Raw genomic sequence first — 27,223 nt, forward strand, 5'->3', positions numbered from 1 at the left:
CATTGACAATATTAACATATTTTTTGCAAGGGTGTGAACATTCCTCTTGGTTCGTAGGGTGTCAGAATCAGGCACCACAAAATCTGCAAATTGCTTGAAAGGGATGCTTTTGACCTATCAACCTTTGTTACAAGACTCAGATTTGGCAAGCTGATTATTGACTTGGACTTAGGTTCAGCGCTCAGATTTTTCCAAGATTTGGCCAAGACTTGACAAATTGAAGAAACCATGAAATATAGAGCTTTTTAGGAATTTTAAAGCCATGCACTTTAAGATACAACAAATTAATCAAATAGAAGCTGCTTCGATCACTTATGCATGTATACATCAAATAGATGTGTATTAAAGAAGATTTTAGCTAAAGAAAACAACATTTTTAAACATATAGAAGTTGTCAAGTGTTTAATGTTAGTCTTAGGATCAGCCTGTAATATATAGATAGCAAAATCAGAAAACCAAAAAATCAATGCACATAAAGAACACCAGAATACCCTGGGAAAACCTCCCACGTGGAGGTGAAAAACCCAACTATAATCTCAAATCTTACTATGACAAATCAGTATGAGTCTTAACAAATCTGCTTCAACACTTGAAGCAATCAGAACTGCAGAATGTGAACAGTAGTATGGAGTACTCAAACTAGGGCATACACAGTAATGAAATGACTTATCTGCAATACACTTGAATGCTGATTCAAGACACCATTTGCAAATCAATTCACTGCTTCAAGAAGGTTTGCTGCCCTTTGTATCTAGTTTGCTGTCCTCTGAATAAGGTTCGCTGTCCTCAAGGTGGAGTTCGCTGTTTCCAGAAAACAGTTCGCTGGCATAGAAGATGATTCGCTGCTGATAAGAATGTATTCGCTGATGACTGCATGGATTCGCTGATTATTGCTGAATGAATGTATTCTCTGATTGTCGCTGAAGGAGATCATTGTGTGGAATGAATGTGTAATAAGCATGAATGATGCTTTGTATAAATATGTGACATAGCCTCCCAATTTACCTAGGTTGGCTTTATTGTTTTGGCGCCAAGAATAGGATCAAACCTATAGATTACAAGTTACATTCATATAGGTCTTGTCCAATACAATTGCAATTTACATATAGGTCTTGCTTAATTACAAGTTACGTTCAATAGGTCTTGTCTTATCCACAAGTTACATTACATAGGTCTTGCCCTATCCACAAGTTACGTTCAATAGGTCTTGTCTTATCTACAAGTTACATTATATAGGTCTTGCCTTATCCACAAGTTACATTCAATAGGTCTTGCCCAATATTCATAGCAAGCTATAATTACATGTAATCCGAACTTAGCTACAATTTCAACACTCCCTCTTAGCTAGGGAGGATTCTAGCCAAATAACAAATCATCATGGACCTTTCCATGATATCCATCTTGCATTGCCCACAAAGGATGGATTCAAAACTTTATTATGCACACCTGCAAGAAATGAATACACACAAATATATAAATACACATCATGAACTTCTTTCATGATATCCATCTTGCATTGCCCGCAGAGGATGGATCCACCTTGCATTGCCCGCAGAGGGTGAGAAGAGGTCTTACACCTCAAAACTTCTCTATTGAGAAGAATAACCTGCCACCTTGCTTTCCGCAGAGGGTGGTTCCACCTTGCATTGCTCGCAGAGGGTGGAAGATGCAACTTAATGCATCACTAGGACTGGGACTCCCTCTCAGCCAAAGCTATGTTCTCCACAACTCCAAGTCTCTCTCTGAAGTACACAAACCTCACTCGAGCAAGAGGCTTGGTGAGAACAGCTGCAATAGTGCTGACATATTTCAGCTGAATTGCACTTTTCTGTATCATATCACAAATGTAGTGATAATGAGATTCCACATGTTTTGACCTGTCTTAAAATGCAAGATTAACAAACATCTTAATACAATTCTGATTGTCACAATTAATGACTGTGGGTTCCCAAGGTTGCCCAAACAACGTAGCAAGAAGCTCTGTGAAGCCACATTGCTTCACACTTGATGCAATGTACTCAGCTTCCACTGTACTCAATGCAATTGAGGACTGATACCTGCTGGCACAAGAGATCACGGCTGAATCCAACCTGAAACAGTTTCCTAAAGTGTCCTTCCTGTCAGTAATACATTCTTCCTAATCAGAATCAAAGTAGTCTTCCAAGGAAATGACAGTGTTGATTGGATACTTCAGGCCGCAGCCAACTATTTCTTGCAAATATCTCAGGATATCCTTGGTTGCAACAAGATGAACATGCTTTGGTTTGTTCATAAATTGACTGATAACAAATGCATCAAGGATCCAATCAACTGTCTGTACTCTGATGGATCTGCAAGAATGAACTCAATCTCTTTAAGTTAGTTTCCATAGGAGTAGACAGAGGTTCGCAATCCATCATTCCAAATCTATTCAGTATACTTCCTTGACTTAGAATAATTTCACTAGATTTTGCCATACTTCTAACCGTGGAAAGTAATGCATTAAGCCTAAGTCCTTCATTTCAAACTCTAAAGCTAATTCTTTCTTCATGTAGAGATGAGACTATTTTCACCAGTTAGAAATAAATCATCCAGAATTAGCATTTCACCAAAAAAAAAACTTTTAAAGTAAAGGTTAGAATCAACATCATTCTTGCAAGATCCTAAACTAATGAAATACTTGTCAATCTTCTCATACCAATCTCAAGAAGCTTGCTTGAGGCCGTAAAGAGCTTTTCTTTAATCTGCACACATGAGATTCTCTATCTTGATTCTCATAACCTTCTAGTTATTCAATATAGACAACATTAAGAAAACAGTCTTTATATCCAACTTCCAGCCTGCAACATTAGCTATTCTGGTTCTAATATTAGTATATCTAGCAGCAAGAGCAAATGTTTCCTTCTAACTATGAGCTACACATCTAGCTTCATATTTTCTCAAAAACTTCCATATGGAACTCCCTCTTGATTCTTAATATAAAAATTGTGGTAATCAAGTCTCATGAAGATTGCTTAATATAAGAATCAATCAAGGAAAGCAGCCATAAATCAAAGATGAGAAATGCCAATCTTTTCCTTACTTCACTTTTACGAAATGGACCCATAGCACAATCATTATGATCATGGCATACCTTCAAGTGAAGAAACCAAGCTCCCTCTTAAGCTTGAAGGCATGGTAATTCAAGAATCTCTTGAAGAGAAGCATCGACATGATTAAATATCCCAATAGAATGAATTAACATGTAAAATAACTTATCTCTTTATTGACTAGACTTCCACCATTGACAACGTATGCCAAGATTGCTCAAAAGGATATTGTCAGTCTATGGTCAACTTCAATCATAGTTTAAAGCTACACAACATTCTTTAAATGTAAAATTGTTTTCCATAGTTGAACAACAGAGAGTTAGCTGTGCCTGATCATATCAGAAAACTAAGGCAAGTGTATGACTTCAAAAAACATTTTATAAAATCCATTAGCAAGGTATACAAGCCAAATTGTCTTTCCAGCCAATGTGTAAAATCAGATATGAGTATCAACCACTCAAAAGGATACACATTGTAGTTGAGCATAAGCATATGATCAAAAGCCAACTTCAATAAGCTAGATACCTCATTTATCTTAGGTTTCATCATTAAGAGAATACTTACTTCAAAAAATGTAATAGGCAGTATGCTCAAATTGAAGAGATAATATCACAATGAATATTATGTGAGGATAGTGAAAGCCATGACAGAAAATGCATTAGAGCTAAAGGCAATCCTCTACACAAGAGGAGCAAAGCAAGGTTATAATAAAAGTATAACAAAGATCATGAGAGCTTTACGAAGAGCTGATGAGAACCAAGAGTTGCACAGTCACAACCCTACATGACAACCTTATCCAAACATAAAACACTCATAGAACAAAAAATACAGTCCATATGATGTTAAAGGATTTGATGCAAATCAAGAGACACACCATAAGAGTATATAATTCCAGAGCAGCAAGACTATTGAGCATTTGAAGACAGATAGAATATGGTGCATCAGAACTATGCAGCAAGTATCATAAAGGATTAGATCATAATATGAAGATGGTAAGGCCATCATTAGGCATATCTACTGAATAGGATGACTAAGGCATCTTACCTTTACATGCCTATCACACCAATGATTAAAGGACACTATTCATTATATGTTTTCAACTAATGTTCTATATTTCTAAATCTCCTATAAATTTCATTCATCTTTCAATCTTCCTATTTATGCTTGCTGGTATATCCGTCAGGATACTCCTAGTTTTATATCTGCGACAAATGTTGATAATATTAAGTGTCAAGGATGATATATTCAGATCAATACATCAAATTAGATCATAGCAAATCACATTAGGAAGGATGAGAGATAAACATACTCAAAAATACAGAGTAAGACAATCCAAATACCAACATCGACAATCCAAACGAAGGATTAGAACAAATTCTTAAAGCAAGAACAAAGCTCAAACTAGGGTGATAGTTACAAACCTTAGGATGACAATTATACTGCCCTTAATGGAATAAAAGAAATACTTAAGATCTGAAGCTAGAAGGAAACAAGTGCACAAACTAACATATGAAGGCACTCTCTGAAGAAATAGTTAACAAGCAAGAGAACCCTGTGCACTAGTTAAGATCCCAAACTAGGTTTGTAGGAAAGAACTAATACCAATAACGACAAGGCAGGCAGATACAAGTCTCCAAACCTTTGTTAACAGAGGTAAGCGAATGAGGGTAGAGGAGTAAGAACAATTGTATACAAAGATTGAACCCTTCATATTCTTGTTATGGCCCCATATACAAAGATTGAACCCTTCATATTCTTGTTATGGCCCCATCGATGCCCTCAATTTGACAAGCATGTATATTGTCCAGATTCGTTGCTGATTCATGCTAGCCCTAGTCCTGCAAAAGAAGTAATACAAGATCTACCTTCAAACTGTTAGGCTTTATAGAAGGAACTTGCTTTGATACCATGTTAGTTTTAGGATTAGACTGTAATATATAGATAGCAAAAGAACTAATACCCTGTGCACTAGTTAAGATCCCAAACTAGGGTTGTAGGAAAGAACTAATACCAATAACGACAAGGCAGGCAGATACAAGTCTCCAAACCTTTCTTAACAGAGGTAAGCAACTGAGGGTAGAGGAGTAAGAACAATTGTATACAAAGATTGAACCTTTCATATTCTTGTTATTGCCCCATCGATGCCCTCAATTTGACAAGCAGGTATATTGTCCAGATTCGTTGCTGATTCATGCTAGCCCTAGTCCTGCAAAAGAAGTAATACAAGATCTACCTTCAAGCTGTTAGGCTTTATAGAAGGAACCTACTCTGATACCATGTTAGTTTTAGGATCAGATTGTAATATATAGATAGCAAAATCAGAAAACCAAAAATTCAATGCACATAAAGAACACCATAATACCCTGGGAAAACCTCCCACGTGGAGGAGAAAAACCCAGCTATAATCTCAAATCTTATTATGACAAATCAGTACGAGTCTTAACAAATCTGCTTCAACACTTGAAGCAATCAGAACTGTAGAATGTGAACAGTAGTATGGAGTACTCAAACTAGGGCATACATAGTAATGAAATGACTTATCTGCAGTACACTTGAATGCTGATTCAAGACACCATTTGCAGATCAATTCACTGCCTCAAGAAGGTTTGCTGCCCTTTGTATCTAGTTTACTGTCCTCTGAATAAGGTTCTCTGTCCTCAAGGTGGAGTTCGCTGTTTCCAGAAAGCAGTTCGCTGAGCATAGAAGATGATTCACTGCTGATAAGAATGTATTCACTGATGACTGCATGGATTCACTGATTACTGCTGAATGAATGTATTCTCTGACTGTCGCTGAAGGAGATCACTGTGTGGAATGAATGTGTAATAAGCATGAATGATGCTTTGTATAAATATGTGACATAGCCTCCCAATTTACCTAGGTTGGCTTTATTGTTTTGGCGCCAAGAATAGGATCAAACCTATAGATTACAAGTTACATTCATATAGGTCTTGTCCAATACAATTGCAAGTTACATATAGGTCTTGCTTACTTACAAGTTACATTATATAGGTCTTGTCTTATCCACAAGTTACATTCAATAGGTCTTGCCCTATCCACAAGTGACATTATATAGGTCTTGCCCAATATTCATAGAAAGCTATAATTACATGTAATCCAAACTTAGCTATAATTTCAACATTTAAGGTATACAAAACTTGTGGATTATGATATCTGTGACATGAAAAACTAATATCACAATATGGAGTTGTGAACTGTGGTAGAAAGGAGCGTGTAATATGTATCCTCAACCCAGCTTTGCTAGCTCTATGTGAAGTCATGCACTTATATCTCAGACAAGTCTGCAAATGCTGCCACAGCCTTATGAGCATTATTTAGGATAGGGTTTGACTTGTCCAATAGAAGGACACGTGATTTAATTACTAGCGATTTACTTGGGAAAAGGTTGAAAGAATAAAGAAATGTTGCTATTCCATCCAACCTGGCCCAAAAAGATTTTCATTTTTGCTATTCCATCCAACATGGCCCAAAAAGATTTTCATTTTTTCTAATTTGGGGTTAGCACCCCTTGTAGGTTCTAGGAGCAGCACCTCTTGTGGAGGTCTGGGGGCAATGCCTGTATAGGGTTTGAGGGGCAGCACATGCAATTTTTCATGATACAGTTGCTTTCAATCAAATTTAAGCTGCTTTGATCACATATGCATGTACACATCGATTAGATGTTTAAAAAGTAGATTTTAACTAAAGAAAACAGCATTTTTAAGCATATAAAAGTTGTCAAGTGTTTTAGGTGTACAAAATTCATAGATTATGATGTGTATGGCATCAAAAACCAAAACCACAATATGGAGTCATGAACTATGGTACAAAGGAGATTGTAATGTGTATATCTCATACAGGCATTACTAGCTCTATGTGGAGTAATGCACTTGTATTTCAGACAAGTCTGCAAATGCTGCCATAGCCTTAGGAGCATTACTTAGTATAGGATTTGACACAGCCAATATAATTAAACATGTAATTTAATTACTAGAAAACTTGGGAAAAAGTTGAAAGAATAAAGAAATGTTGCTCTTCCATCCACCATGGCCCAAAAAGATTTTTATTTTTTTATTATTATCTGGGGTCAGCACCCTTAGTAGGGTCAAGGGGCAGCACCTCTTGTAGGGGTCTGGGGGAATGCATAGAGTGGGTTGAGGGGCAGCATGTGCTATTTTTCATAATTTTATCACTTTCTACAATCCTCCAAAAGTCCTCCAAATACTTAGAAAATGCTTGACTTCCTCTTAGAGTTGGCCAAGTCTACCCATTGGGACTCACCGAGTTCAGCAAGTTTGACCAGACTCGCTGAGTACCTGGGTTACAAGTCTGTGGGCCTCAGTTTTGGTCTGCGCAGCATGGGAATTGCCAAGTTTGGGCAAGTCCTAGTGAGTCTTGTAACGGTGCTTTAAACTGTAATCCAGGCTATGGAGTCTATTATTTGAGTGAAAGCATTAGGGAATGGAATCTGTTATTCAGATATTCTTTGTCATATAGGCATAATTTTATTTTCAGGTGCAGGTAGGTGGAAACAAAAAATTTCTTTGACCATTTGATTGTGTTGGAGCTTGAATGAATGCTATTGAAGTCACCATAATGAGGCAGGCAGTGTTTAAACATGTTTGCAAGTGGGTTCAGGCAATGCAGAATGTGTATAAATGGCTAAGCATGAAGATGTTCTGCAGTGGTCTTGCAATTGTTATAGAAGACGTTCTGTAGTATCCTACATTCCGTAACAATCTTGCAGTTGCAAATCCTAATGGAGAAAAGCAGTTTTTTTAATCATCACCCTATTAACTATGGCAGGGTATGTAGGAGAATATATGGGGTCTATTTTGTATGAGCTTCTCATGGCTGTTGAGTTTAATGTTATGGTGGCTCCAGACGGCAATATGTATATTGATGAAATTGATAAGATCATAATTCATAAAGAAGGCGGGAAGTGTGAATTAGTAGCTTTGTCACAGGGTTTGCCGAACTTATAAAAAATGCATGAAATTTGTTAAAATTCGGTTCAAAATTTGTACAGAAAGGGACATCTTTAGTATTATTAAAAAAACTTTAATGGAGCATTTTTTTAGGATTTTTTATTTCCAGTTTTTTGTTATAAATAGCATTGCGGCCTCATGAAACGTAGCGTGTTTGTTAAAAAAGGATTTTTTTTTTAGCTTTCGTGGTAAGGGCACAATGAATTTCTCGTGTGTGATAACTGATAAAAGACTTAAGGTTTGAAGGCACAAGTTTGTATTTCGTGACGGGAAGAGGGCAAGCAAATTTTATTCAGCATTCTTTTTCCGCCACGGGATGAAACGAACCTACATCATATGTCGTGAACTCTACACAAAACTGCATCAGCAAATTTTCATCATGACTGGATAAAGCTGAACTTGCATCAATGCTTACTGGGAGTTACGGAGAGAGTCCGCTGCCACATTTGTAGTTGAACTTTAGTATTATGTTTAGGTTTTCCATTTAGTTTTTTATATTTAATGAAATTTTAAACAATGATTTAATATTTTATTATTTTATTTATATAAACATATGTTTTTTAAGTAGAATGAAAATTAGTTTTATATTTTATTTTAATAAAAATAGCATATTTTAATTTTACATTTTTAAAAATAAAGTTTATTGTTTCTATTTTTATGTTTTTATAAAAGAATTTAGTATTTTTATTTTGTTTTTTTAATAGTTAAAAATAAAAAAATATAATTTTGTTTAAATGTAATTTTTTTAATGGTAAGTATACAAATTTACTATTTAAATAAAATCTAGTATTAAATATTAATTTTTATTTTTGAAATAAAATTTAGTATTTTTTATTTAGTCATGTTAAACTGTTTTGATATTTTTGTGGATATATAATGATTTTACTTATATTTTTTAAAAACTTAAATTTATAGAAGGCAAATTTAATGTTGAATTTTTTACCCTTGTCAAACTTCATCCGAATTTTATTGTTGCCAAATTCGAACTCGAATTCAAACCTTGTGACTTAGATTAGTAGGAATTTGTTTGGAGAGGGTCGCTTTGTTAAAAATGCTAGAAGGAATGGTTATATATGTCTTAGAGAAGGGGCCTCAGGAGTCCTTGTACTGATCAGATTCAGATAGATACAGAGGACATTCTCTTCATATATAGCGGGGCACAAAAAGATGACAAAAGTTTCTTCCATTGGCTTTGGAGAACCTCTACATCATCATTAGCTCCAGTGCATTGACAAATACACCAGCTAAATCATTTTTTAAATTGCTTTTCAATAAGGATGGGGGACTCTTTTTAAAGGGGGTAAAAGAAAACTTAGAAGAGGGAGTGAGACAGTAAGACAAGAAGTGACTGTTGTAATAGAAAACTGCCTGTCGCATGTTTTGATTGGCAGATCTGTTTGAATCTTTAATGTTCAGACAATATCTTGAATGATGCTGTATGTTGTATGAATCTATTCTGTATTAATCTGGATAATTTGGGAACCTCAAATGTCTTCATAATTGGATGGTGGGTGACCATTGAGTGTATTGTGTGCACAGCTGCAAGGGCAAAGCTGTTATTAATTTGACTCCCTTTCTTCGATTGCATCACTTGGTATCAAAGCCTGGTTTGAATCCAGTTTGTGAATGTATACCCAACCGATACAGGATTGTCTGATAAAAGTATTAAGATGCCTCCTAGAGTTGAAAGAAGTAGAATAACAGATGTCAATGTGGCAGGAAGGCTGGATGAGGTTGTTGTCTTGCTCAGTCTGTCTATCCCCATTGTGAAATGATGTTTCCAATAGACCCTTTGCTCTCTTATGTGTCAGAATAGGTTGTTCTTTAGGTATAGACAAGAATGGATGGCCCTCTGTATGGGCAAGATTGAGATGTGATGGAGAGGCCATCAATCCTTTCTTACTTTTACTCTTATTCTTTACCAAAGGATGAGAATTTGTTTTTCCCAATTGCTTCGTCTGCTTTTCTTTACTCTTCTATATATGCCTATACTTGTGCCTCTGCAAGAAGTCCTATAACTTTTGGCTTTCCTGCACAAAATTTGATGCCTTTTTGAGGAACTGTTGCCCCCATATTTGGCATACCTAAAATTTGAACTTCAAATCGGTCTCAGTGTCGAGTAAAGATCCTATAGGTGTTTATGCGTAAGCAGTGAGCACGTGGTCCAATGTTGTTGCCAGTCAAAATATGAAAAATGGATGAATTTTGGAAATTACCAAGAATTGAAAGAAATCATTTGATAGACATGCCCTTATCGTCATTCTGTGTCATGTGGCCAATTTTCGCATGAACCCAGTTCATAGTTTGTCATATTTTAAGCTTTCAAATTTTGGTGTCTGTCGCCTAGAAATGATTAAAATCTCTCATTTTAGGATTCGTCATCAGGAGTAAATAATGTTGTTGGCTCGTTTCCCTACCATCGACGCATGTTTCAAATTTCAGGATCTAACTCCCTACCATTTGGAAGATATGGTCATTTTCTCAAGCATGAGCATTAAATTTAAAATATTTAAATTATTTTTCAAATAAATAATTTAATATTTTAGATTATTTTAATATTTTGGTCATTTGATGGAAAAAGTTGTCTAAAAACGTCATTTACATTTCTCCTTTATTCTCCTCCGTGGTCGATGGTTTCTGGAGGTCAAGGTCATAGTCTTTGAAAGAAATGGTTAAAGATGCTCCATTTTCGAGCATTTTTAACCCATAATCATAACCTTTGAGAAAAAAATGGTTAGGAATGCTCCGTTTTCGAGCATTCTGAACCCATATTTATAACCTCGAACAAAAAGGTTAGGAATGCTCCAAAATGGAGCATCTCTAACCTTATTTCCTAACCTTGTGGGCCTGCTTTGTCAAGAAGGTTAGAAATGCTCTGTTCTGGAGCATTCTTAACCTCCTCCATAAGAGTTTTAAAAAGAAACTTTAAATAACAGGTTATGAACATTCATCAATGCATTGAAGAAGAGAGGGAGTTTGCCAAATGTTGAAGTTGCAGCTGCTCTGGAGACATGAAAGCGAATTACAGGAGCCTCTGAAAGAGATTTCATCTCACAGTTGCAATAATGGCAGAACACACATAATGTATTTGTTGAATAGACTTTTGAAACTTTCAAATGATTGCAGTTGGCAAGGGTAATGAACTCCTTTGCAACCTACGCCAACATCCTCCCTGCCTGTGCTGAAATGGAAGCTCTGAAAAGAGTATCAACATCCACCAAAGTATAATGAATATGTTTTATGCCCCGGCCGACATGTTTGCAAAGATATGGAAGCAAAGACAATACACGATAAATGTTTGATAGAATGTCGTATGCTGCTAATAATAGAAGCATAGACATGCCGTAAAATGCAGATATGTGTGTAAAATGTAGAAGGCGTGGATAAGGTGCAAACCATTCGACAAAATGCCTTAACAAACTATCTTCCCAGAGAATGATACATGTAGATGACTGCAATATGTACATCATGTTAAACATGACTCCAATCGTAGCAAGAGAACGAGGAATGTATTGAATTGCTTGACTGAATGCCTTAAAGAAATGTGGTCTCATTTAATGCAATGATCGCAAGATATGCACAAAACTAGTCACGGTATTCAACAAAGCGTAGAGGATAGAGGAATTTTGTTAACCATGGTGTTGCAGCCGCTTTGGTAGACTTATATGCATCATGGAGCATACTCACGGCAAGAGAGGCAGTACCGGTTTCAGTAGACGTTGAAGCAGATCCAATACCATAAGTTGATCTAGTTTAGGTACCGCCAAGAGTTTCTCACGTTACATACCCAAGGATAGGAGCAACAGGAAAGGTAGGAGCACAGGGAACAATGGAATGCATGCAGAACGTGGAGCATAATCAAAGCTTGTGAAGTGTTTGACAGAAGGTTGTAGAATGCAAATTATGGAAGCATAGATGATGCATGTAATTTGCCTGACAGAATGCTTCAAAGAAACGTAGGCTTATGGAATGCAATTCATAGGTGTATGGCCAAATTTCACCACCTTTACAAGCATCCTTCATACAAAGGATGGTTACAGTAATCGATTCATCTCACCTGGTTGGAAGTTTCTTAGTTCCGAAACTGGAAGGAAGCTAAACAGATGCGCCCCGGTGGCCTAGGAAGATAAAGGTAGTGCTATAGCCCCCTTGGTGGAAGGAGTAGACCCAGTTGGTTACTCGGATCGTGGGCCAGCTTGCCCCCAAGTTCTATATGGTGAGTTCCCCAGGAAAGTAATCCAGATCGTGTTAGAATGGGAGATTCAGATCAAGGTGGCGACATTTATCAAAGCATAAAAGATAAAGGAATTGACTTGGCAAAATAAGGCAATAGGGTGGTTTTATTCAGGTAGAAAGTTCTCTTGGATATTATTGTGATGATTGCAATGCATGGAGGGATGTTCAATCGTATTTTGATGTGTCAAGAGGCTTTGCATCAAGTGGTTCGATATCGGCCTTTATGCAGTTGTTTCTAAAGTTAAAACATTGAAACAAATCGACAATGCATGTGCTCGGGTTAAAACATTGAAAATGTGACATCCACTAAGTGTTTGGGAGATGATATTTAAAATCTCAATTTGAGGAGTAATTTAAAATAGCCTCTATTAAAGATTTGTCTGTTGTAAATCCTTTTGGGATAATGGCTTTAAGAATTCCGATAAGAATTTGAATGGATTTCTGTACATGTTTCAGTTTCCATAGTGCTGATATGCATTTAATTACAAAAGATGGATACTTAATTGCATGCAAAGGAGCAACTTTCCAAGTTGGAGTTGGAGTGATTTTCCTTGAAGATCAAGTTATCTGAGATTGCAGGATGACACAATGCTCACTTTGACTAAATCGACGACCTGCTCATTCTTTCATCGAGTGTTTTCAGTTGTCTTTTTATAAAAGTAACCTATGTTACTTATTGTAACTAAAGGTTCGAAAGTTGATCTTATTCATGCAAAAGTGAAACGACTATTAACTAGGATCTTTTTGCATAAAAGTTGAGAAAGTCAAAGTAAAATGTAACTTATTTTTATTCTCTCAATCTTGCAAAGATAGTTGCTAGTTGGTTAAAAAGTAGTTACAAATTAGTTTTCTAAGAAAAGCCTATAAATACAAGGCTTTTGCATTTGTAAAGGGGAGACTTTTACGACAAGGGGAAAACTCTGCAGAATTTTGTAGAGGAACTAAGTGCGAACTTTGATGATCATACCTTTGTCCTAGGGGGGTTTTGGAACTTGTATATTTTCAAAAAGAATAATGAAGAATGCATTGAGTTCATGTCTCTTGAATGTATTCATGAGTTATCGTTACTAATTTATCGTATGTTGAATTAGTAATCCCCTTATGCATTGGTGAAATCTGTTGATGGAACACATCATTTCATGGTATCTTGACTTGCATGTGCTAGTATGACCTATCTCTTTGTGTGTCGAGGTTTATTGTACTTCTTTCATCATTGTTGCATGACTAACCTATTTGGTGGTAACCCCGTTTGAATTGTTATCATTTATGGAATCCTACTTGGTACTCGTATGTCTTCTAGTAGGGTTTATGTTATTAATCTTGTTTAAGTTATATTTTTTCTCCTTTATGTACTTTCAGGTTAAAAGTACACAAAAATCCTAAATACCCCTATCATACGAGGGAGCTGCCACTCTCAAACGCAGAGGAAGATTGTGGGTTTACTCCAATCTCTCCAATTGTTGGAACGTTTGTCACTGCTCATTGGGCAAACAGGGTCAGTTTCAGATAAACAACCGCAGTGACAAATTTGTTCACCAACAGGGACAAAGAACAAATGCGCTTTCACTTGACTGTATGAGCTCTTATATGGTTCTTTGCAATGAGAACAAATCCAAAGATAACCTCCTCCACCTGGAAGTTGTTCTACCATTTTCACGTATTTCCAAAGGGGAGAGTTTGGGTCTGTTTTAAAACGGGGTTCATTCCCAGTACTAGAAGCACTTGCCATTCTATAAACCAAAATGAAAAAATAAAACAAAACTAGAGAGTTCATTTCAATTTAAGAAAAATGCAAGGAAAAAAAAAGAACAAAAACCTACATCTTTTGTTGAAATCTAACTCTTCAATGTCTTCGAGAACGGATCTACACTTGCAACTATGTAGGAGTAGCACAAGAACCAACTACGAACAAGCAACAATCAATTTTCAAATCTCCATGAGCGATGACAAATAGAAAACTAAGTTCAGCAATGGAGCAAAGAAGTTATGTTTGTATTCTATTGTGCAAAAATGAAGTAGGTTTTACTTTTTTAGTGGTTTAAGAGGTCAAATTAGGGTTGGGGGGGTCGGATTTGTTGTTATAAGTAGCTAGGTTGGAGCCCTTTCTAGGGCCGACCTAGCACACCTGGTGTGTGTATAGCCCTGCCGGCCTTTAGAAGGCTTAAACATCTTGTGTTTAACGTGCCCTAAGTGAGGCGGTTCATGTAACATGTGGATTAACCCTGCCCTATCCTAACGTGTGGGGTTATTTGATTTTGGCACCACTTTATGTCTTGCATTGTAATTAGACTCCTAGCCGACCTAAAGCAAATTGATGGCTAGAGTCTCATATATATATATTGATACACACATTCGGGAAATACAATCCCTATCTTCTCTGTGATCAGCGAATTATACTTAGAGGTTAGCGAATTACATTTAGAGGACAGCGAACCTTATCAAGGCACAACGAACTCCCTTGAAGGATTGCGAACTGGTCTAAAGGGGGCAGCGAACATCATCTGAGGGTCAGCAAAACATCATCCTTGTGACAGCAGATCAATCTTGTAGACAGCAACCTCAATCTGCCACCCTCCTTGTCACAGCAACAGTTGCATTGCAGATAAGTTTATGATTGCTATCTGCCCTAGGGTTCTGTGCATATTTGCTGACAACTTCATGTGTTGAAGCTCATTGTAAACTCAATTGGTTATTGCCTAATCTAGATCTTTGGTTGCTGGGGTTTTCCTCCAAGAGGGAGGTTTTCCATCCAACTTCACGTCATGGAGATTCCGAATCGTGCTTGCATTGAATGGAAGTGATCTTGCAGACTTTGTGGAGAGATCATCCATTGAACCTAAGGTAGAAGACAAAAAGACTTAATGGAGGAAGAAAGATTTTCAAGCTCAGAGAATGCTGGTTGACTCCGTGAAGGATCATATTGTACCTACCATCTCCAAGCTGAAGACTGCCAGCGAAATGTTCAAGACATTGGAAGAGATGTACGAAATCAACAACACTAGCCGTGCCCTTGCCTTGAAGCAGCAGCTTCATCACATCAAGATGATGAAAGGTGAATCCGTCATAGCATACTTCATGAGGATTTCTGATTTGAGAGATCAACTCTCATCCATTGGGAATGTCTTCCGACATCTTGGGAGTCTTCCATACAAGGAATTAGTGCAAGATCAGAACTTCCCAAGTTCGATCGTTTGAGAGCAGATTGCATACAAGAAGAGTCACGGTTGATAGCAAGAGGAATTGAGCATGATCATTATGATGTAGAAAATCAAGTCCTTGCTTCACATATGGTTAAAGGCAAAGGAAGGAAGTGGGATAGAGACAAAGACTTAGATCCTGCCCCTAAATCAAAAGGAAGGACTTATCTCACATCCAGTGCTTTAAGTGTGACAAATATGGTCATTTTGCTCAGGAGCAAATTTAGGTCTACTCCTCTTGCTTCTTCTGCCGAAGTTGGTATAGGGACATCTCAGGAATAGCAAAGGTCAAATGAAGACTTCCTTTTCTAAAAGGAGGAAATGCTAGAGGGAGCTTGACATCTTTAGCTTTAGAGGGCGCTTGTCAAGCTCAAAGGGAGCCAGTTTCTTTCAGCTTCAGAGGAAGCTACATCTTTTGGGCAATGCATTCTTCTCTGGGAGAAGTTTGAGGTGAAAGCCCTCGTTCCACCCTCTGCGAGTAGGCATGGTGGTGGTGCATTCTTCTCTGGGAGAAGTTTGAGGTTAGAGCCCTCATTCCACCCTCTGCAAGTTGGTATGGTGGATCCACCCTCTGCAAGTAGGCATGGTGGTGATGCACTCTTCTCTGGGAGAAGTTTGAGGTGAAAGCCTTCCTCCATCCTCTGCGAGTAGGCATGATGGATGTCATGGAAGAAATTCCATGATGCACCTGTGTTTGTTCACCCTCTGGGAGTAGCTATGGTGAACCTCATCCATGGGAGTAGTCATGATGATTGTATTCATTTGCATTGTTCATAGGAGCAGCCATGAATCTCAGATCTTGTGAAGGTCTCCTCCCTAGCTAAGAGGGAGTGTTGTTATAAGTAGCTAGGTCGGAGCCCCTTTCTAGGGCTGACCTAGCACACCTGGTGTGTGTATAGCCCTGGCGGCCTTTAGAAGGCTTAAACATCTTGTGTTTAACGTGCCCTAAGTGAGGCGGTTCATGTAACGTGTGGATTAACCCTGCCCTATCCTAAAGTGTGGTGTTATTTGATTTTGGCGCCACTTTATGTCTTGCATTGTAATTAGACTCCTAGCCGACCTAAAGCAAATTGATGGCTAGAGTCTCATATATATATATATTGATACACACATTCAGGAAATACAATCCCTATCTTCTTTGTGATTAGCGAATTATACTCAGAGATTAGCGAATTACATTTAGAGAACAGCGGACCTTATCAAGGCACAGCGAACTCCCTTGAAGGACTGCGAACTGGTCTAAAGGGGGCAGCGAATATCATCTGAGGGTCAGTGAAACATCATCCTTGTGACAGCAGATCAATCTTGTAGACAGCAACCTCAATCTGCCATCCTCTTTGTCACAGCAACAGTTGTATTGCAGATAAGTTTATGATTGCTATCTGCCCTAGGGTTCTGTGCATATTTGCTGACAGCTTCATGTGTTGAAGCTCATTGTAAACTCAATTGGTTATTGCCTAATCTAGATCCTTGGTTGCTGGGTTTTTCCTCCAAGAGGGAGGTTTTCCTAGGGTACACGTGTGTTATGTGTATGATTCACTTTGCATTCTGATTTTCCATTCTATATTGCTAATCTGATTACTTAAAATCAACAGGATTTGCCTTTTTGGCATTAAAAAACAATTAAAAGAAGTCAACAAAATCCACTTTGCCATCAAATTCTTGACGTTTTTTGTGAAATTGTAATATCTCCATCTTTAACTTAGAATAGTACAAATGCAATTGTGGACAAGGAGTGGCAGTCCTTGGACACCAGTATCAGTAGTAGTTAGTGGAATTAGTAGAAGTTATTATACTTAAAGAATAAAAGATGAGGAAACCGCAAAGTCTTATAAATAAGAGGGTTTCCTAAGATAGTTTCCAAAATAAAGATCATCATACTAAGAATGGAGAGTATCTCCATCAATAAGACAATCACACTCAAGAGTCAAGACCATGGATGAATGATGATTACCTACGAGGCATTGTATGAATCAGGCAGGCAATTTGTGCAGAGACAATTATATACATCAGGAAATATCTATGTGGATAATCAGCTTGGACATCCACCGTCATACAATCCATTAAGGGTCAGTGATTCATATTGTTAAGAAGCTAAAGAATTGATAATCGGGTATTGAAAATCGATAGAAAGTAAATACAAAGGTCGAACTTCCTTGCCAAAAAAGATATCACTGAGGATATCAAGCATAGATAGTCATATTTATGATGCAGAGATGTTACAGAGAATATTGATGATCAAGGCTGACCGACCACATTAATGAAGGAGGCTGACATTGATATTACCCAAGTAATTGATAATCTAAGTCGATGATAATATGATAAGAAGAGCATTACTAATATCGATTAAGGATATCGATTTAGTAAGAAGACTTAGTGATTAGAATACTAATGAAACAGTGTGATTGGTATACAGCAGTTAGCATTTGTAATCATCCTGAAGAAGTGTGATAATGAAGGGAGGTGTCTCATCGTTATGAAAGGGTGCTATCCTTTCAGTTTTGGAGATATATAAGCAAGATATTTCCCACTCCATTGATCATCATTGGATTTGTATTTATTTCTTCTTTGTATCCAGATTGGATAGGCTCTATCGAGCAGTTGCCTTTGGCATTTTTGGTTGCATAAGGAACACAGTCACAAATTAGAGACATCACTGCCTTAAGTTGCAAGAACACATCTACCAATCAGAAACAGCAACATATCACTATAAGTGATATTAGTATTTTCAGAATTGCATAAGTGTATCGACATATCAGACATGGCAAGTATTATCGATTGCATGATTTGAAGGATTAGAAGCAGACATAGCCTTTGATATCCACATTATCAGTGGAAGAAGTTCATTGCATAATTCACAGTGCTATATCATGAAGAGCACCTATCTCTATATCTTTGCAGATTGGAATATCCTAACTTTGCATGATTCCCTCTAAGATCGTATCAGATATAGCATTATTTTTGTTATCCAATCTTTATCCTTCATCAATATAGGTGAAAGGGAAAGTTTATCAGCATATTGTTGCACCAAGTGCAACATATACATCTATAAGGTCAAATCACTTAGCATACATCTAATTATATAATCAGAGATAGCAGTGGTATTGATATTAGTCATTATTCGTGTAATAATGTTATCATTGTTCATATTCTTTCCATTATATAAGTTTAGGTGGTATCATACATTGCAATTCATAGCAAGAACAGAGAGTTCAAGGTAATTGTTCCAATATTCCAAGATATCTTAAAACGGGACATTACAGAATTACTCCAAAATCCTTCCGAAATTCCTCCTGGGTTCTTCTGGGTTCGGCAGGGATGAAATCGCAATGTTTGGGCCGGACCCTGTCCAAACCCAGGGAAAACCAGATCCGGACCCGGACCTGGACCTGGGGGGAACTGGACCGGGACCCAGGGGTTCCTAAGGAAAAACCTGGTAACTTAGTTTTAAAACATATGAAATTGCTGCATATCACTGAAAGCTGCAAGAACCCTTGCCAAATTGGGCTCCACTTGTCTCGTACATGTTTTGACGTTCTGGAAGTTTACAAGGAATGGACTGTGCATGCCTGACCACTACTACTACTGAGATGGCACCGGTAGGGAGTACTTGTGGCTGGAAATCAGAACCACGATTGCTCTTCCTCAAGTAAATGCCAGCAATTGCAAAGGCCATATAAAATGGAGCAGCAGCATACATTGATTATTTGAAGCGATCATACGGAACCAACAAAACATGCCAGGCTTTCAAACTCCTATTATTTGTAACCATGACTTTGATACCACTTGAAAGCATGCAAAACTATGCAATAATGCAACAATTTTGAATAACAACAAATATAATAAGCATGGGGCGATTTACATGCTTTTACATTTGGTTTAGATAGGCCATCCTTTCAACCATACACATAAATCACTCTACCTTCTGATAATCACCTTGAAAACTAATCACTGTCCATCACATTACATTACAAACATAAAAAAACTTTTGGATCACAAGGAGCACAAATGCTAATGGGAAGGGACCATACTAAAATTACATATAACTATTGGACTGAGTTTTTTGTAATTGTTTTTTGTATTATGATTTTTTATAGTTTCAGGTTCAGCTTTTCATTATCAGGCAAATGCTTTGTAAAAAATAATCAAAATTTTCCTGATTCCCAGCTCTTAGTCTGCCCAGGACTGTTAATGGGTGAATGCAAATATTATTTAGTCTATTATATTTCTTTTTATCACAAAAAGCAGAATTTTGTAGAAAATGAGATGAATGATATCTTTGTATTTAAGGGATGGAATTAATGTTACAGTTAGGTTTGGTGCAAAATGTTTGAGTTACATTTGAACACATAAGGAAAATCTGCTTCTTAGAAGAAAAGCCTTCCGTTTTGTGTTTGGTTTTCTAATTCTTTTAAATGAATTATCAATATACATTGAGTTTTTTGAATTTTTTTCATAAGAACTTCTAAAGGAGTTGCATGGGTCCAAGATAATGGATTGATAGCCTGTATGGGTTGTTTTTTGTTACAGGTGAGGCCAATTGCAGAGGATGAAATGTTCCGTGTTGTCCGGTCTGGAAAAAGAAAAGTAATATTATTTTTGTGCTCATTTATGATTTCGCTTGATCCTTTTATGTAAAGTATAACAAAATTTTGTTAGGAAACAAAATTGGAAAGTTAAAATTCTATTTACTTAAATAGATAATTAAGTTGATAAGTATTTAAATTCAAAATAATATCTAATATTTTTATCTAGCCAATTTTTTTTTTTTTTTTTTTTTTTTTTGTTTCTTATTAAAATTTAAGGTGTAAACGCTTTTAACCCGGAGCTATGAACCGGTGGGGCTTGAACCTTGATGGCAAGAACAACAACACAACAACTTAACCATCACAACATGCCACTATTGGCTTTTATCTAGCCAATTAATTATTTAGAATATTACTTATTTTTATAGATAATTCATTTTATGTAGTCGTAAGGATGCAATGAAAGACATGAGTATTCTTGGTCATACAGTTGTATGAAACGTAAGTATTTTTCAATAAAATTGTATTTAAAAATTGCAGATATTATTTTTATTTTATTTTAATAGCTGTTGGAAAATTTTGGTCAACCTTAAAACCCCATCCCTGAAACTTGGAGAAGCACTTCATATATTATCATCATAAGCTAGCATGTTTTAAAGCTGCTTGTAAAAATAGCAATTGAATATGCTATTCCATTAGTCTCATAGGTTATTCGCCTAAGGTGATCCTTGGACACAATTCTTGTGATAATATTATTGATGATACCAAATCCATTATGCTCTCCTTTACCATTGCTAGCATCAAAGAAACTCCACATGCATTGGGCATTATCTTATTTATTGGCCCTACATAGCTAATAAAGTATTCAATATTTTTTTTGAGTCTTTTGTATAATGTCATACTCATATTAGATGTTGTCACCTAGATTTCTCTTTTATTTATCATCTTCCTATCATCATCACTATTTGGAAAGATCTTCAATTAATTCTTACTTTCCAACCCTCAAACAAACCTTTATTTATATCTTACAATATGCACCTTTTCACCCAACAGTTTCCACACTACAAGCTGGTTGGCCCAGGCAGAAAACATTTTATTTAATTTAAATTTTGCCTCCCAAAAAAGGGCGCCTAACTCCATGAGGTCAGCCCAACCAAAGATCTTATTTTAATTTAATTGCAACCCTTAAATTAGGGCACACCTCTCAAGGAGGTTGTCCCATATTAAATAATGTTTAATTACATTTTTAATTTCCCAAAACTGAGTCGGTCCATGAGGGGGGTTGTCTTATATTTTATATATTTATTTGATACAAAAAAGTCCTTTCAATGTGGGGGCCAAATCTGTCCTTTGATTTCTGCCTTGCTGTCCTTTGACATCAATGACAATATTCCAACACAAAGGTTCCTAGGGCAACAATAACTTTTACAAAAACAACCGAGTATTCTTTGTTGGTGATTTTAGTAGAACTCAAAACTTGGTCGTTCTAGGGGGTTCTGGGACCAACATTTCCTCCAACTTGTTTCTGAGAGAGGCCAAACCTCTGATTGGCCATAACTTAGCCAATTTTGCTCCACTTTCAACCAAATCAAAACTAGGGATACCCATTTGGGCTTTCTACATGATGCACTCCTCACCTGGCTGAATTGATCCTGAAAATTTCTTCACAAATAGACTAGCAAAAATCAACCGAACACCAACAAAAACCAACCCAAAATTGAATTGAAACTAAAAGTAAATCTGAAATGTTTTTGGTTGATGCAAGATCGCTTGTGGACCTGGACGCTCCTGCATCACATTCTTACACAATTTGGTTAGCATGGGTGAATCAATATAATACAATCGTTTACTTTTTCAACTTAACAATCACAATAACATCAATTGCACAATATTATTAACAACAACACACAATTTACATGGAAACCCTTATGGGAGAAAACCACAGCAAAATATTGCTTATATAAATCTCTTTTACAAACTTTGTAGACACCAACCTATTGGAGACACCAATCCCCACAATTTGTAGGCACCAACCCCACTGCTAAGCACCAATCTCTCCTTTAGGAAGCACCAACTTTCAAAACAAAGTTCCACCTTGAATGTTGCTTCTACAATGGATGATGGATAATTCAATCTTCTTTATAAGAATCTTGATCTTATATGCATGTATTCAATGGATTATCATTTGATTCCTTTTTATACCATCGCTTCAAAATAATTCTGCTCTGTGCTTTCATTCTTTCTTTCAAGTGTGCATATATATATCTCCACAAATCTCACTCATATCTTATATCCTCATGCCTCCATGAAGAGAGGCATCCCTTTGAATAGAGACAGCCTTGTAAAAGGACATGTCCTTTATTAACAAACCCTGTCTTTCATTAATCCTGATTGCTACCTCTCATTAATCTTGGTCGCTGCCTTGTTAACCTTATGCTCTTAATCAAGCACTCTTGCCTTCTTACAATTAATCGTTGTCTTCTTAAGATCATAATTGCTGCATATTAAGTACGAATGCTGCCTTTGTAAATAACTCCACAAATTCTTAAGTGCTGCCTTCACATTATAGATCTCTGCCACTTGTTTTCATCATTGCGTATTGAATATGATTTTCTTATACTTGTCTTTGGTGATGTATTCTGCATTTATATATCTTTTCCAAAGTGAAGTCGCCCAAATAGGACTTGAATGTATATTGTATTTGATACTTCATAAAGCAGAGAGTTGGCCAGAATGATATGGCCAGTATGATATGGTCGGCTTCTATTTGCGTAAAATATTAGTTTAACTCTTCCTTTGCTATCTTCGCATCCTCTTAACTCTTTGAGGCATTTGTTGATGACTTGTATCTTTGTCAATAATGACGCCCTTAACTAGCTCTATATCTTCCAACCTTGCACTAACTTTTCTTTCAACTATAATCTAATCATCTTGACATCAATGACAATGTTCCAGCAGAACATAAATACTGAAAAATAATTTAATGATAAGAGAATTGCATTAGTTTTGGAACAATAAATGTTTCTTAGTTTATTAGTTTTGGCTGAACAATAGTGAAAATTTTCAAACAAATTTTCACTATGTTAAATCTTATTATAATTAAATCATCTATCAAAAAATTATATGGTGACTTTTGGATTTCCTTTGCAGCCAAGCAATGGAAACGAATGGTTACAAAGGTTACATTTGTGGGACCTGGATTTACAAGGAAACCTCCCAAGTATGAGCGATTTATTCGTCCAATGGGTTTAAGATTCACCAAAGCACACGTTACTCATCCTGAACTGAAATGTACTTTCAACCTTGATATCATCGGTGTGAAGAAAAACCCAAATGGTCCTATGTATACTTCACTTGGTGTGATCACAAAGGGATCCATAATTGAGGTAAGATGAGCTGGAGTTTCAGTTTGATGTTGAAGAGCAGTTTTGGTTCTTTGCTTTAATGCCTCTGTTTCTTTTCTTCTGGTATTTGAATCTGGCACATTTGTGACAAAATATTACATGACTGACAGGTCAACGTTAGTGAGCTTGGTCTTGTGACTCCAGCAGGCAAAGTTGTATGGGGTAAGTGAAAGTAAAATGCTTCTTCTCATTGATGCGAGTTTGAGGTATATTTTTGTCATCTAAACTCTTATTTGCACATGCTTGCAGGAAAATATGCACAGGTGACAAATAACCCAGAGAATGACGGATGTATAAATGCTGTTCTGCTCGTGTAATTTTGATCAACGCAATTTTTAAAAATATAGAGGCTTTTTCCAAGGGGACCCTTTAAATTGTAATGGTCTGATTATATTTTTTGGGTAGGCAGTAGAGATCTAAATTGATGTCCAGAGGTGCAGTCCCTTAAATAGAAGGGGCCAGTTTTCCCTGTATAATTTTGACCGTTAAATTTTATGCATGTATTAACAATCTATGACAAAATTACTAAAATGCTAAAGAAATCTTGGTCTTAACATTGTATCTTAAGTTGTGCTAATGCAAATGGTCAATCTTTATGTCACTCTGGTTCTTTGTATTGACAGTTACCTCATTGTTATGTGTTTTGGGTCTTAGTCACGCACTTCACAAATTGGAGTACTCGGCCACTTTAATGGATCCGTCTTATAGTCTCTCATGTTCACCTTTAATCAATCTGTAACTGATGCTTTGCTCTTGCACTACATGCTTGATTTCGAGTCATTTTATTGCTTGTGGTTCCTTATCTTGCAACCCTTTTTTGTTCTTTTTTTTGGGTTAGTTTATGGAGGTCTATTATGGGGGGCCCCAGCACATCAAGCCAGAAAACAATAGAGAACCAAACAAGATATGGAAGTGGCTTGAGAGGATTACTCATGCAGGAGCAGAGCAGGTCAATAACGGGCACTAAAAGCAAAACAGACAAATTCAACCATCCAGCCAGAAATAATGAATTACACAATCCTTAAAAACAGACCTCGGAAGTTAAGAAACGCCCATTGGCCAACACCCAGAGCTGCAACCGTTTTTGTCACCTGAGGAAAGATTTAGCAGTCGACCCATCTGCTGTAAGTATAACAGATATCAGTTTTACATCACCCTAAATAGAAGGGTCGTCAATACCAACAAACTGTACACTGCGAACCAATTCTGCCTATTTACCTGCTCTGGTTAACTTTCCTTTAGACAAACATGGGATAAAATATGCACTGGAGACCTCCAATGTACCTTTGCACTGGGGATACCAGAAGATGCATCATAGCTGTGCTCAAATCAAGATAGAATCCAGTGAGTGTTTCCATATCCCGAGTGAGAGTACCTATCTTAACTTTCATCGCTTGGATATCTACTACCTCCTGACAAGTAGCACCAGAAAGACTTCCTTTATGCCCACTAACCTTTCCATGGTGTTCTCAGGTGCAAGGAGAAGCATTTCCATATAGCCAGAAATCTATTGATGGGATAACTTGAACCCAAATTTTTATTAAAATCTGTTAGAATCATTCCATTAGACCTTGGCGTACCATTATCTCCTAAGCCATCCTCTCCTAGGATGCTTTTGATCAGATTAAGCAAAATTGGATTTGGGCATGGAATATCTTACATAGCCTATGCATTGAGATAGGCCTTGTCACAAAGTCTCATGGCTGCCACGTACACTCCTTTGAACCATAAATCCCACTTTGAGAACCCCAATCTCGGCGGCTGTGAAGCCGAAACAAGCCACACAACAGCAAGTAGGGTTCCACATCAGACTGGCCACCTCATAAAACTCAAGAAACTCCAATAGAATAAGAAGCAGCTACATGTTATACTCGTAACTCCACATGTGGCAGCCAATAACATTGTGACAATAACTGCATTGCTGTCCGGACATGAGCACATGCAACTATTCAAAGAGCTTTGACAAAACCCCTGTTTATATTCTCAATATGATTCGAGGGTGCTAAAAAAAATCGAATCAAGGAGGCTTCTTGATCTTAATGGCATTAACCCCTTAAAACCTCGATATTCCCACTCATACGTGACGAGAAAGGGAAAACATTCATGCCATGGTTAGCTAGCAGGTCCACTGCCTTGGTTTGTTCATGAAAACAGTGAGAAGGAAACTTGCTCAAATTTTTTGCGGATGAGGGTAGCTTTTTTAAACAAGCTACATAGTTTTCAGTTAGGGCACTTCCCCTTATAAGACCATTCACAACAATATGTGAATAGTCTTCTACAAGAAGATGTTTAAATGTTTTCACTCGCACCAGAGACTATTTCGTTATCACTATCTTCCACTTATCCTCATTATTAGTCCTGTTGACCAGGACAAGCAGAACATTTATCCTCTCTACTTCGCTACTAATTGTCTATAAACGGTTAACCTATTAACGGGATATACTCGTTTTAATACTATCTTTATAATAATCTCATAATTAAAGTTGGTATACTTATGGAATCCTTTTATTCTAGAACTATGTTTTCTTTATTTTAAAAATTAAGATGCTTAAGAATAAATGTGGAGATTACTTTTGATTTCAGCAGCACATAGTTAAAATATTAGATTGGACTTTTCTATTGCGTCCAAGTAGTACACTTTACTCTTCTTTTTCTTTTCCTTTCTTTTTCTTTTTTTAAGATGTGGACGAAGCAAAACATCAATTGGCTTGACCAATCTTGAACATGTCAGTTCTATTGGCTTGACCAAGCTTGGACAATTTCTTTATTTTGTTGTTAAAAGTGTACTAAAATAAGCTTCCAATGTGTTGGATGTTTCGAAAAGATTCATTTGGAAAGGTTTCAAATTCTAATTAATTACGTTTTTATACATTTGGTATATAATCACTCCTATACATTTGTTATAGGCAATGACTATTTTCCATACAAGATGATCAAAAACATAAATTTGCGTAATGCAATTGTTTTTCAACATATTTTTTGCTATAAAACAGCATTGAAAAGACAGATTAAGAGGATCTAATTAGTAGAAATTACGTAAAAATCTGTTGTGATTTGAAGATTTTCTATTTTTGATCAAATGCTGTTTTGTTTGGAGAATAGATGGCTCTTTTGTTGTATAGTCACATATCATGTAAGAGATATATTTATCCATATATTATCTATTTGAAGATAGTTGGATCCATAATTTAAATCTTATTAAGCTCTTCAATTTTAACAATTGATAGTAGAACCACCATCAAGAACGTTAGAATGAGGAGGAATTTGTGCTGGAAGAAAGATGTGATGCATTTGTATATTTGTATCTCAATATAGTTCATTGTTTCAATGATTGTTTGAAGTGTGTGTTAATTAGTATTGATGTGTTTTCGAACTTGACCATTTTAGTTTTGTTTGATGAGATAAAGAATAACAAGGCATCAAACTATTATCTACTTGGTTACATCATTCTCAATAACTTGGCTAACAATTGTTATTAGGTGAATATGATCCATCTTACAATCTACCAACTTATAACTAGATGTTTAAATTATAAGTATGTGATTTGTAATGTATCCCTCATAGAATTATAAGAGATTTCTCGAAGAAAAATTGAAGGAAGATCCACAAAAACATTGATCTCATTTTATGCAATCCTTGGAAACAATAACATAATTTTTCAATAAAGTAGAATTTGCAATTTCAAGCTCCAAATAGATATTTTGTTTGACATTTTTTAATCACATACTTTTGTATTCTAACTCATCGAAAGATTGGATCTACAACCAATTCTAAGAAGTTCATCTGGTTTAAGTTGTAGAGAAT

The 27,223-nt window shown here is 36.5% G+C and overlaps 1 protein-coding gene across 1 annotated transcript in view; it reads left to right on the plus strand.

Annotated features, from left to right (window-relative positions):
- Window positions 1-23,973, plus strand: part of LOC131036652 (uncharacterized) — a 45,873-nt gene extending 21,900 nt beyond the window's left edge. Inside the window, exons 6-10 of the mRNA XM_057968589.2 lie at window positions 20,020-20,076; window position 22,738; window positions 23,166-23,401; window positions 23,530-23,581; window positions 23,669-23,973. Of these exons, the coding sequence (XP_057824572.2) occupies window positions 20,020-20,076; window position 22,738; window positions 23,166-23,401; window positions 23,530-23,581; window positions 23,669-23,736 (414 nt within the window). The 3' untranslated portion in view covers window positions 23,737-23,973. The remainder of the gene's footprint in view (window positions 1-20,019; window positions 20,077-22,737; window positions 22,739-23,165; window positions 23,402-23,529; window positions 23,582-23,668) is intronic.
- The last annotated feature ends 3,250 nt before the right edge of the window (window positions 23,974-27,223 follow it).

The sequence above is a fragment of the Cryptomeria japonica genome, chromosome 1, assembly GCF_030272615.1.
Source record: "Cryptomeria japonica chromosome 1, Sugi_1.0, whole genome shotgun sequence".
Taxonomy (NCBI): domain Eukaryota; kingdom Viridiplantae; phylum Streptophyta; class Pinopsida; order Cupressales; family Cupressaceae; genus Cryptomeria; species Cryptomeria japonica.